Here is an 11,767-nt window from a genome sequence, read left to right as displayed (position 1 = left end):
CCGCAAATAAAAAAACAATGAACCAGAAGCCAGGGAAAGAAGTGTAACTAAGCAGGAGCCAGGACTAAGAAGCCAGAGATTGGACTGCGACGGTCGTCAACATGGTGGGAGAGAAGAAGAGAAAAAAAAAGTGATGGGAGGTCAAAAGCCACCAGAGATCAGAGATGAAAGAAATATGGGCATTCAGCTCGCTATGCTAAGAAGATAAGGAGCCATCAAAGAGGTAGAGAAAAATGAAGAGGTCATGGCAACACAAGAAGAGGAAACCAAAGTCATGATGACGACCAAGCAAAGCCCAGTGAGAAGATGATAAGAAAACTTTTCCAACCGCTAATATGCACTGTGACAAGAGGGCCACATAACACATGTCATTATCAAGTAAAGGGGGAGAGTAATACATGTCCTGGATCGCCGTGAGCATCTAAACCCGTATACCGTCTCAAGCCAGGAGGAAGGGCTAGGAATCATATAAGGCTTTGTAAAGGGGGGAAAGAAAAGGAAAGAATGGGATTAGAACGAAGCGGTCAAGGTCCATGAAATGACCACCGCTTACGCTCGCTCGTCGTTCTTCGTTAGACGTCAAGAGGTACTTTTGTTTGTTTGTAAAGGTGCTTAAGCAGCCTGGGCCTGGTTGCGACCCTTGGCGTTGACGTTGCCGCCACGGCCACGGGGGGCAAAGCCTCCGCGACCCTCGCGCTGGAAGCCTCCCCGACCCTGGCTGCCAGCACGGTCACCACGACCACGACCGGCGCCACCGCGGCCCGCACCGTAGCTACCGTTACCGAAAGCATTGGTACGAGGGCGACGTTCCTCCACGTAGATCTGCTCGGATCCAATCTGGTGGGGGTTGGCAGCGACAGCGGCAGCATAGCCAGCGGCATCACCGAATTCGACAAAGGCGCAGTTCTGGACGCAAGGTTAGCTTTTCCTTCTCTGATCTGATGTATGGGTGGGTTAAGAGGTGACATACCTTAGCACGGCTCACATCGAAGTGCTTCAGCTTGCCAAAGCGAGACAGGGTCTGTTTGAGCAAGCTCGCATCAACCTTCTCGGTGACGTTCTTGATGTAAGCGAGAACATTCTCCTCACCCGCACGGGACTGGGTCTTCTTGTGATCATGGCCCGCAGTCTGCCAGCCAGAACCATCAGTCGAGGAAGGCTGGCTGGACGCGGCTTCGGGGCCGGCAGCGGCCGCGGGAGCAGGAGCAGGAGCAGCGGCGGGGGCGGGGGCCGGAGCCGTGGGCTGAGCAGTGCTGGCAGCGGGAGCAGGCTTCACCGGAGCAACGGGAACAGCGGGAACAACAGGGGCCGAGGCACCGGACTTGGAGGCGATGTTGGCCCAAGTCTTAGGGACCGCCCTGGCGGGAGCACTCTCCTTGACCGGAGCAGGAGCTTCCTTCTGCTCGGGCACAGGGGTGGGCTCAGGAGTGGCGGGCTTCTCAGCCTTGGGGGCCTCAGTCTCAACCGGGGCAGCAGCTTCCGGGGCAGCTTCGACAGGGGTTTCCTCAGCTGCGGTTCCATTGGTCTGGGGAGCTTCCTCCTGGGCAGGCTTGGCCTCAGCAGTCTGCTCAGCCTCCTCGAGCTTCTCGTCAACCTTAGCCGCGGCAGGCTCACTGTCTACCTGGGCCTTCTCGGGCTCCGGGACAGTCTCAGCTGCAGGCTGTGCAGGCTCTTCAGCAGCCGGCTCCTCAACCGGGGCAGCAGGGGCAGCAGGAGCAGCTTCTTCTTGCTCAATCTCCTCCTCATCGACAAGGTACCGGAAGATGTCGTTGAGGACATAGTAACCGTTGGGCTGTTCGGCCAGCACGAAAGTCTGCACAAACTTGCGGGAAGGCTCGGACCGGTTCGAAATCTCGCCAATCACAGAGATCAGGATGTTATCGAATGAGGCCTGAGAGTCGACGTTCAAGACACGGACCTTGCAGTCTTGGAAGTCAAGCTGCTTGATCTTGTCATTGATAGCCTATAATGTAACGATGATGTCAGTAAATTAGACCTTGCTGGACAGAAATGAATCCCATGGAGTTGAGATATCACCACGCACCTTCTGGCCCACAGCAACCTGAACGGTTTCAGCTTCGGTGCCGAAAACGAGCTGAGAACGCCGAGAGTAGAAGAGGTGAAGCTTCTCCGGACTGCGGCTCATGTTGGTATAGTACTGCTCCACGAAGTACCAGCCAACCTCATCCTTCGAAATACCATTCTTCTGGTCATTTGCGGGGGCATTCGAGGGAGTAGAGGAGGGCGCAGGCTGGAAGCTGGCCGCGCTGTTGACGTTTGCGGGGGCGTGGGTGAAGGTGTCGGGGTAAGCGTGTTGCGCAGGGTAGCCGCCGTTCATAGGAGCCTGGGTCGTGTCGGCCATTGTGAAATGAATGAAACTTGGAGGCTCGAGAAAAAGAAAGAGAAAAGTCTAAGAGAGAAAGGCCAAGCAAAGGATATGCTGGATAGGATGCGAGGCTTGATGCGACAAGGGAAGGGAAAAAAATCTAGTAAGAAATATTCCCCGATACTGGTATTTGTCAGTGCTTTTGAAGCTTGGACATATATGGCCATGGCACAGAGAGATCCGGGCCACGATTGCAGGTGAAAATGAAGGACTTACAACGTGAAATGTGCGAACAAATTGCTCCCCGAAGGCGCAATGAAGTGAATCAAAAAGAAAAGAAAAGATCAATGAAAGGTAAGAAGGTGGCGCGTCGGAGTCGTCGAGGTTAATAAGAGAAAGAACCTTGTGCGATTCCGGAATTGAGTGTGCGAGGGAAAAGCCCGAGGCAACAGATTCGGGAGGGAAAAAGCACGGGTACGAAGAGAGACGGAGCTTGTTTCAAGAGACAAAGAGGTGGGAGTAGATGAAAAACTGGCTGAGGATGAGAATTGCAAGGAAAGATGAAGAGGAAGATGGAGTGTTTGTGTATATGTGGAGGGTGAGGGGGGTGGTAAGTAGTGTGTGTGTGTGGATGAAGAGTGGTGAGGGAAGTTAAGTTTGGGGGAGTGTGGTAAGTAACAGCTAGTAGTAACAGGGTGGACGGAGAGACACGAGAGGTTGCTGAGAGCAGCAGCGCAGAGAGAGAGAGCCGACTTTGAGGTGAAGGGCCAGTCAAGCCGTTCGTTTTTGCTGGTGCAAAATCCAGCCGAACCCAGAAGTGCCCGGCGCTAGTCCTTTCTGGTACATATCGCGCTTGACCCGAGCTCACCGCCTGCTATTTCTAGCTGATACGATTCACGGGCGCATCTTGTCGATCGACTGGACGACCGCGATCAGTGACAAAGTGTGGCAGCGGTGGTGGCAATATTGGAGCGGAATAAGACCAATTACTTCAATCGATCAGGTTTACAGATGGCAGGACCTTATTTTACATAGAATCATGGGGCTGGCACTCGGTAGTAGTACATAATCTGTAAACGAAATCGCTGTCGGATCTGTGTTGATGACGCAGTGGAACAATGCGGTAGGCCAGTCCATTTGCCATCCATGATATCAGCATGCGGTGGATTCAATCCCCCCCGAACAGACCCGTTCATTGGCGATGATGCTGGACCCTCGACCGATAGCTGTTCTACTACCATTTACGATGCACAGCCCGTAATTCGAAGCACTCTTTCATCGCCATTTTTTCGTAGAATGTATCGGGGTTCGAATTCTTGCTCGTTTCATATTTAAAGGCGTAGACAATACATAGTCTAGAGCTGTGTACAACACAGATCACTGGCAGATCTCGGATTCGTATATTCAATCATCGGCGTGCTCCTTTGTCATATAGCAAACGGAACCGACACAGTACCACACCCCCGAATAAACATCACAGAAATATCCCAGTAATCAAATAAGCAGATGGCTATCAGACAGTAGATTAGGGTTGGTACACGCAGCGAAATCGCATCAAATCAATAGTAGATAGCTGGCTCAGAAGGGGGGTATGATAGACAGGTAAAGATAAGCTTCTCATCAAGACGGGTATCGAACTCGGTCATAGAACCCGCCGCAGGGGAAATCTGGCAAGCCGGGGAAACATGCAACATTAGAACAGCCGTGGCCCAGGTGGCCATGGGGACAGGGAGCAAAAGGTCCAGTAGTAAGGTATCAAAATGCAACTTTCGGTCAACACCACACGACACGTCTGCAACAACTCACGGGGCTTCCACCACCGCTTTTTCGTTCAGCACGGGTTCTCGCATGACAGCGTCCTGGCTGGTCATTCTACGTCCAAGGGCGCGCTCCACCTTGGCACCCAATGCCAACTTGCTCAAGTTATCGGTCTTCTCCGGAGTGGGAACGAAACGTTGCTTCAGAAGGGGCTTGTTCTCCAGGCGCTCCAGCCCATCACGGAGATTGTGGAAATCGGCCAGTCTGGGGTCTCCGGCCGGCAGACCTGCAAAGGTGGTTTCCGACGAGGCGACCGTAGGGGCTTCGCTGACAGTCGAGAACCGCTTGGAGGTACGTGCCTATGATCGAATCAGACGGAAATGCGACGGCGATAAGTGCGTGAATATTGCACTTAGTCCATGTAGACTTACCGACTGGGCCATGATGGGTCTCTCAGATTCAAGCGATGTATGTCTAGCCATGTCCACTATGGTGGTAGGATGCAGTGGGTCGTATATTGCGTGCAGTTCAACGCGTGTGCAGAATAGTGGAACAACAAAGGCTGTGAGGCTTCCGGGAAGACCGTACGTAACCTGTAAGATGGAATTGTACCCCAGTCAGCGAAGCGAGAACTTTAAAAAGAGGTGCTGATATCAAAGGAACAACTGCAGCAGGACCGAGGAGGCACGAAATCCAGACAAGCAGATGGGGAGTCCACAGTCGAGGAAATAAAGGAGGGAATAAAGGGAAGGCAAGGTATCAATAACTAATCGGGAAGTATTTTTCTCTGGGAGAATGATCCCGACGAGTGGTTCAGGACACTTGATTGAGCCGGGATCAGCAGGGCTGGAGAGAAGAGGGGTTCTCACCTTGGGGCAGTCAATTACTTCCAAAGTCTGTAGGCGATCAGTATAGAGCAGATGATATATCTGACGTGGGCAAAATCAAAAGAAGAGGCAGAGGAAGAGTAAGAGTAAGAGCAAGAACGAGGTTGTTGATGAGAGTGTAGGACTGCGCGCAGCCGTGCCATGCATTCAACTCAGGAGAGGCCGGGGGCGAAGGAGGCGGATGGGGTGGGTCACCGGCTGGCGCCAAAACGCAATGCTGATAAAATCTTCTTCCTCGTCGACGGTCGGAAAGGATTGGAGGGGGGGTTGTCGTTTGGACGGCTTTTAAGGTTTTCCTGTCCTGATTCTCTCTACGATCCCCCTCCTTTACCCAGATCTGTATTTATCTTTGTGGTGAAGGGAACTTTGTTGGTTAACTGGCACGAGAGATAGATAGAGTTGATAGTGGTGAGGTACATACTAGTATGGTTACAAGCCCGTTTTCTCATGCTTCTCCAGTAATTTTAGTGTCTAGTGCAGTGGTCGGCAGGGACAAAAAGATGGGTTTGCGACCCATTTGGAGGCCGGCTAAACCATCGCAGGCAGCCTGAGACACCGGACTCTGTTGGGACGTCGGCGGCAGACACGAGCGCCATCACCAAACAGGGATGCTTGCGCGCCCGACGGATTGATCGTCATGCTCTTGAAATTATTCGGAGTAGGAGTATACTTGAGGGATTTGGCGATCGGCTGGCTGAAAGGAGCAGACCAAACGGAGTGGATGCATCATACCATATCAGCTGCCCCTATTCCCAGGTACGTTAGTAAAGAGGTTGTAGTAGTAAAAATCTACTACCAGTTTAGGCCTGCAAACTAAATTAGAGATGCTTGCTTTTTCTTGAGTATTCTGCACACGTTCTTGATTCATTTTTCAGACTGAAAGAATCAAGTCTCTCTTACAATGCCACAGGTGGTACCCTAGCTATATCTATACACCACTAGTTCATAGTTAAAACAGCGGGAATTCCACCACTAGGATTATTGACTTCAATTATTTATGAAAACTAACTACTTATTTGACTGTAACTGTAAGAGTGTTCAGGCCCTTCCCGGCCAGGCCCGCCACGTGCGGGCAAGTGGGCAGCCACGCGGATCCGACGATGGCAGCAGCAGCGCATCTTCATCCACCAAGCGGCCCCCATTTCCTTGGTCCTGAACCCCCAGCAAACCTTCTCTACTCCCTCCACCTACTCCCGGTTCTTCCGTGCAGACTCAATCATTAGTGGTTGGCATACAATATTAACATGTGATGTATGTTTTCTCGTCATGGAATTTCTTTGTTTCGTGTCTTGTCTTGAGTAGTAAGAAAACTAGCTTTTTAGACTGCAAACGATGTAAGACATGCATGATTGATTGATTGCTCCGTCCCGTCTGTCTGAAGGATCTTCAATATGCACGACACCGCTGCCGGATGTTGAAGGGAAAAGGGCGAATATCATTTCTTGTTTGGCCAGACGTACGGGATTTACTTGCAAACTATCACTCTGGCTGACTTGCATTGGAGCGGGAGTGCTTCTCCGACGGTGAATTTCCGTGTAGGGCAGTTAGTAGTCCACTCAGCATGGACTAGACTAAGTAAGTGCTGACCGCTCATAGTATCAGTTGATAAGCCCGTGGCTTTATAGTTCTGATAGCTAGATAGAATCTCATCTTATCTATATGAAATTTAAGGCCACTTAATTTATCTTCAATCTATCAAAAGTACTATATTTATGATCAGACGGCGATATTTACTCCCTACTAATCTCAAAGCGGGCGCTAAGGCGGTATCTCCGTAACGCCGGCATTATGGAGCTACCCCTCGTCTTTCTTATTTTCGAAAAAAACATCGCAGGACGTCATCATATACTTGTTGATTTTGCAGCTTCCCATTTGGTACACATATTCTAGCCTAACATCCACCGTGCTTTATCTTGCTTGCTCCGAGGACTTTATTTATCGGAAAACTCTGGCCGCATTAGAACGTTGACAATGCCCAAGCCAAAGTCTTTCCTCAAGGACACCAAGCCTAATAAGAAGAAGGCGACACAGCGGGTATGCTCAATTGACCCTTCGACCGCGAGTACTACTCTCCCTCTAACTCTACTGCCTAGGCACCAGAAACTGCAGATGAATACCTAGCCCGTGAGTCACCCAGTATCAGAACTGATTTAGATTATCTGGTCAATTGCTTGCCATATATTGTTGTATAGCTGACCAAGAGGTTCCAGTCGGTGTCGAACAGGAAGAGGCCGGAGAGAAATGGCGCGCCGGAGATGCAGCCAAGTCCCTGCGCTTCTTCATGCGCGCCATCAATACCTACGACGAAGGCTTGAGCAAACATCCCACTGCTTTTGACCTGGCATATAACAAGTACGTCATACGCCATCTGAGTTCATTCTTGCTCTACTACTTATTCTGGCCGCGTCCATCAGTAAGTTACCTTAGGTACTGACGTCTGATAGAGCGAGAGTTCAATATGAAATCACACAACATCCCAGGCTAGCTGCTCAGCTGTCTGCGCCGCTATTGGATGTACTGCGAGTAGCGCTTGATTCTCACAGAGCAGCGCTTGGCCTGGAGCAAGACAATGCAGATGCGCTCTTCAACACAGCCCAAGTACTCACCAGCATTGCCGAGGCCTTGACCGAAGCCAAACGTCCATCGGATGACCGGCTCTCTCAGGCAGTGAAGCTCTTGCAAGAAGCCATAGAACTCTTCCAACGTTGCCTAACTGTACAGGAACTCAAGTACACCGAAATGCAGGAGCAGATCAACCAGATGACGTCCGGCGAAACAGACCCTGCTGAAACACAGATGCAAGATACACCGCCAGAACTGCCACCTGCGGACGATTCGAAGTCTTCAGATCAGCAAGAACAATGGGCTGCGATTGTTGAGCCCGTGACCAAGGACACACTCGTCGACACTGCTGTGGCACAGCTAGATGCCATCACAAGCCTCTGTAACCTACTCACGTTCAACCCGGAAGTAGGAGTCACTTGGGTAGAAGAGTATTCATCCGAGCAGCTGCAGAAACGAATCTCAGCATATGTCGAGGGGTCAAACAGGCACTACGAGGCCACTCTGGCTCGTGCCAAGTTCGCCTGCGCCCTGAATGAAGTTCTGTACAGAAGCGGACGGACTGAAGTTGGGACATACTCTGAAGAAGTCTCACGAGCTTTCAGTCCCGATCTAGATCTATCCAACGACCCGGATGGCCTGTGCAGCAAAGCCGATGCGCTCACTTCTTTCAACACGGCGCTCACAGATCTCCCTCCGTATGAGCCGGAGGCCTTTGCGAAAGCGCTGTCCCTTCGATGGCAATCACTGTCCGCTGCCTTGGACGCACTGAGTAAAGCGTCCAAACTCCCCACTGCTGAAAACTTGCCAAAGATTCATCTGGCAAGGGGAGACGTGGAGATGGGTAGGTGGAGGCTTGGCTTGGCTCCATGGGACTATAGCATGGCCCGAGATAACGCAGCTACACTGCTGCGCAACGCCCAGACTTATTACCGCGGTGCAGCAGCCTTGGCAAAGAGGGACGGTGCTGCGGACGAGGAACGAGACGGAACCTGCAAGGAGGCCATCGCTGCTGCACTGGCAGGCCAAAAGGACAAACTCCAGCAGCTCCGCAAAGCTGCGCCCAAGGAGCTGATGCTCGTTGCGGAGGATGTGGTCGAGGAGGGATGGATGGGTCCCGGCGATATGGAGATATTGTTGTCGTAGTTATACTATACCCCGGCCCATTCGAATATTGAAAGGGAGGCCTGTCCCCGCCATCGTAAAAATCGCAAGCCACCAGATCAGATCTCAGGTCTAGCCTTAACCTCTCCATCCATCTGCGCAGCTTCTTGTCGAAGCTGATGCTCACTCGTAAACTGCGTCGTCGCGGCCGCAGCACCCTCCAAATCAGCAACCACAGCCTCCAACCCGGACAACAAACTCTCAATTTCAGACCTCTGCGCCTGGACCTTCCCAGCCAACTCAGCATTCTGATTCTGCACCGAATTAATCTTGGCATCCAAATCCGCCTGCGTCTCCATCAAATGCGGCAACAGATGCGCTTTGTACAATTCCTCCGGACTCAACGTATGCGGCCTACCAAGCACAAATCATCCCAGTTAGCCATCCATCACCCAATCCCAACGAAACTATCAACAACATAACTTTCAAGAAAGGGGGGGTAAAAAACATACGCAACACTATCCCCACCAACCCCTCTCTCCTTCCTAACCCTCGCCTCGCCCACCAACCGATCCAACTCATTTAACTGCCTAACAGCATCCCTCTCGGCCAAAATATCCTCGAACTCAGCCTTAGCGCTCTCCTCTAACTTCGCATTCAACTGTCTCCATACACTCTCCAAACTAGCCGGGACATGTTTCGCCGGCGTCGGAAAACACCCGCTGAAATTCGCGTACGAGTTTGCGCGCAGCGTGCGCGCCAGCGCCTTGTCGAAGATCTCTTGGAGTTTGGAGGCGCGCGGGCCGGGTGTTAGGGGGACTGGCGCGGGAGGGGGTGGTGAGGGCGAGGCGCCTGGTCTTTGGGTGGTGGGTTCGGTGGACATGGTTTGGTTTATATCGTTCGATTCGTCGGTTGGGTTGGGCGGGGTTGAGGTAGGTAGGTAGGTACTTGGGGTGTTTGATCGGGGAATGCAGTGTTTTGTGATGTTAAGCCTTGGCGTAATGTTTTGTTTCGGGCTCCTTGGGGTCGTTGTTGTTGTTTTGTGGTTGTAGGATTAAGTATGGAGATTGGTTGATTGATTGATGGGGATTGGGGAGACGCGCCGGGAGACGCGCGACTCCTATGTATCACGTGATTAGTATAGATCTGGGTACCTATTAGTATCGCAGGGTTAGGTTACTATTTGGTAAACTTGGTAGGCTTCTTTATGTTGGTGCTTGATTTATATCCAATGAGAGTATCGTGGTCTTTTAGTATGTTGCGTTTGCGCTGGACGTATGAAGAGCTGAAATCAGCCACTGTATATGTTTTAGGGCTCTATAGGAAACTAGTTAATAAAGGCTTGCGAGAAACAAACCATGTCTGCATCAAATTTCTGTGATATTTGCTGCTGCCCCTACGAATATTAATCACTAGGATAGGCAAGGTAATTGGTGAGCGAACGTTAAGTATCATGATCAAAGTTATCTACGAAATGCCATCGGCCATATGCACCGCAAAGAAAAAGAAAACATAAAGAATCATTTGAATGTCCTCTTAGGAGTCAAACGCCGCGCTCTCCCCATTCTAAAACCGAACCCGTTGCTCGTCAAGCCTTCCATGAAGGGGGCAGATGAACGAAAGCCAAGGTAAACGAAAGGCTGTACATGATGAAAACGAACTAGAAGGAAACAAAGACGGATCAAAGGAAGAATCTCAGTATGCTTGCTGTTGGGGAACCATGCCACCATAAGCCCCAGCCATTTGTTGTTGCTGCTGCTGTTGCTGCAACTGGGCCTGCAATTGCGGAAGATCGCGGAACCAGGGGTGTACCAGGGCGTCTTGGGCACTGATCCGCATCTCTGGTCGTAGCTGCAGCATCCGGCTCAAAAGATCCAGACCTAGAGGGTCGATTTGGGGAAGAATGAGACTGAGGTCCTGCGTGGCATAGACGTGGAAGTTTGGCTTGTACTCCGGGAGCTGGGAGATGCCGGGCCATGAGCGTTCCGAAGGGGTACCCATGAGACGGAAGATCTTAATAAGCTGGTCTTCGTTGGTGGTGCCGGGGAACAGAGGACGGCCGGTGTAGAGTTCCGCCATGATACATCCAGCAGACCAGATGTCGATGCTCGTGTTATATGTGCGGCTGCCCAGAAGTACATCCGGGGCACGGTACCACAAGGTCACGACTTCGTTGGAGAAAGTGTTGACGGGAATGCCAAAGGCGCGGGCGAGACCGAAATCTCCAAGTTTGAGTTGTCCCTTTTTATTGATCAGGAGATTTTGAGGCTTCAGATCACGGTGGAGGACGCGGTTCTCGTGGCAAAACGCAATGCCCTTGAGAAGCTGGTGCATAAAAGATTTGATTGTGGCTTGGTCCAATTGGCCGCGGTCGGCGCGGGTATCCATATACTTCTTCAGATCCTTGTCCATGTACTCAAAGACGAGCATGAGTTTGTTCTCCGTGTGGATCACATCATAGAGCGAGACGATGCTTTCGTGCTTCAGCTCCTTCATCAACGAAATCTCTCGGATGGCGGTGGATGGTGTTCCCTCTTCGGAATCGAGGTGGATCTCTTTCAGGGCAACCAGCTCACCGGTTTGGCGGTTGCGTCCTTTGAAGACCTGTGTGAGTGTCAGTACATCGTGCGATTTAGAGGATCGGCCGTGCGGAGGGAGGGGTTCGTACAGTGGCATAGGTGCCTTCTCCGAGCTAGAATCAGCAGTTAGCATCACGACTTTCTGTCGGACTGGGTAATCTCCCAGTCTATGGTAGGGAGGTTATCAAAACACACCTTTTCCAGCTGCTGGAAGGAGCTGGGCTGCTGCTTGTCCATGGTGGTTGATGGCGCGACGGTGGTACTCTGCGCAGCAGGAGTTGGATGCGAACGAGAGGTGGAGCGCGGAGGATGGAAGAGAAAAGTTTTGGGAGAGGCCAAATTAGAGATGAGATCCAGATATTCGGAGGTTGGAGGTTGCAATGTCTTGCTTTTTGAGCGGTCGCGACCGTCCATGTCCATGCTGATCTGAACCGGCGAATGCAGAGCCCCGCGCTGGCATCGAACAGCGGACGGGCGGCTGACTGGCCCGCCATCACTTTCTCCTCTCCTCAGTCTTGCCTGCCTAGTCTCCACTACTAGTATCCCGGCGT

The 11,767-nt window shown here is 51.7% G+C and overlaps 5 protein-coding genes across 5 annotated transcripts; 1 reads left to right on the top strand and 4 right to left on the bottom strand.

The window, feature by feature from the left end:
- Positions 1 to 612: 612 nt before the first annotated feature.
- On the bottom strand, positions 613 to 2,362 carry BO88DRAFT_332100 (NTF2 and RRM domain protein; the record flags this gene model as incomplete). The annotated part of the gene is made up of 3 exons (XM_025702706.1): positions 613 to 906; positions 971 to 1,963; positions 2,045 to 2,362. 3 exons carry the CDS (start codon positions 2,360 to 2,362, stop codon positions 613 to 615), a joined length of 1,605 nt encoding a protein of 534 aa, XP_025566280.1.
- A 1,766-nt stretch (positions 2,363 to 4,128) lies between these two features.
- Positions 4,129 to 4,566, bottom strand: BO88DRAFT_332534 (uncharacterized protein; the record flags this gene model as incomplete). Its single annotated transcript, XM_025702728.1, has 2 exons — positions 4,129 to 4,443; positions 4,516 to 4,566. 2 exons carry the CDS (start codon positions 4,564 to 4,566, stop codon positions 4,129 to 4,131), a joined length of 366 nt encoding a protein of 121 aa, XP_025566279.1.
- Positions 4,567 to 6,813: 2,247 nt separating this feature from the next.
- Positions 6,814 to 8,718, top strand: BO88DRAFT_381047 (uncharacterized protein). Its single transcript, XM_025704561.1, has 4 exons — positions 6,814 to 7,005; positions 7,065 to 7,095; positions 7,182 to 7,323; positions 7,416 to 8,718. The coding sequence occupies exons 1-4, from the start codon at positions 6,943 to 6,945 to the stop codon at positions 8,677 to 8,679; spliced, it is 1,500 nt and encodes a 499-aa protein (XP_025566278.1). The 5' UTR covers positions 6,814 to 6,942; the 3' UTR covers positions 8,680 to 8,718.
- A 38-nt stretch (positions 8,719 to 8,756) lies between these two features.
- On the bottom strand, positions 8,757 to 9,520 carry BO88DRAFT_331890 (PMF1/NNF1 family protein; the record flags this gene model as incomplete). The annotated part of the gene is made up of 2 exons (XM_025702701.1): positions 8,757 to 9,051; positions 9,150 to 9,520. The coding sequence occupies 2 exons, from the start codon at positions 9,518 to 9,520 to the stop codon at positions 8,757 to 8,759; spliced, it is 666 nt and encodes a 221-aa protein (XP_025566277.1).
- A 553-nt stretch (positions 9,521 to 10,073) lies between these two features.
- Positions 10,074 to 11,667, bottom strand: BO88DRAFT_401614 (cyclin-dependent serine/threonine-protein kinase phoA). The gene is made up of 3 exons (XM_025705889.1): positions 11,412 to 11,667; positions 11,306 to 11,329; positions 10,074 to 11,241 (listed from the first exon to the last, which is right to left on the bottom strand). Exons 1-3 carry the CDS (start codon positions 11,634 to 11,636, stop codon positions 10,333 to 10,335), a joined length of 1,158 nt encoding a protein of 385 aa, XP_025566276.1. The 5' UTR covers positions 11,637 to 11,667; the 3' UTR covers positions 10,074 to 10,332.
- Positions 11,668 to 11,767: the final 100 nt, after the last annotated feature.

The sequence above is a fragment of the Aspergillus vadensis genome (assembly GCF_003184925.1).
Source record: "Aspergillus vadensis CBS 113365 unplaced genomic scaffold BO88scaffold_3, whole genome shotgun sequence".
NCBI classification, from domain to species: Eukaryota; Fungi; Ascomycota; class Eurotiomycetes; order Eurotiales; family Aspergillaceae; genus Aspergillus; species Aspergillus vadensis.
This window is presented reverse-complemented; position numbering and strand designations above follow the sequence as displayed.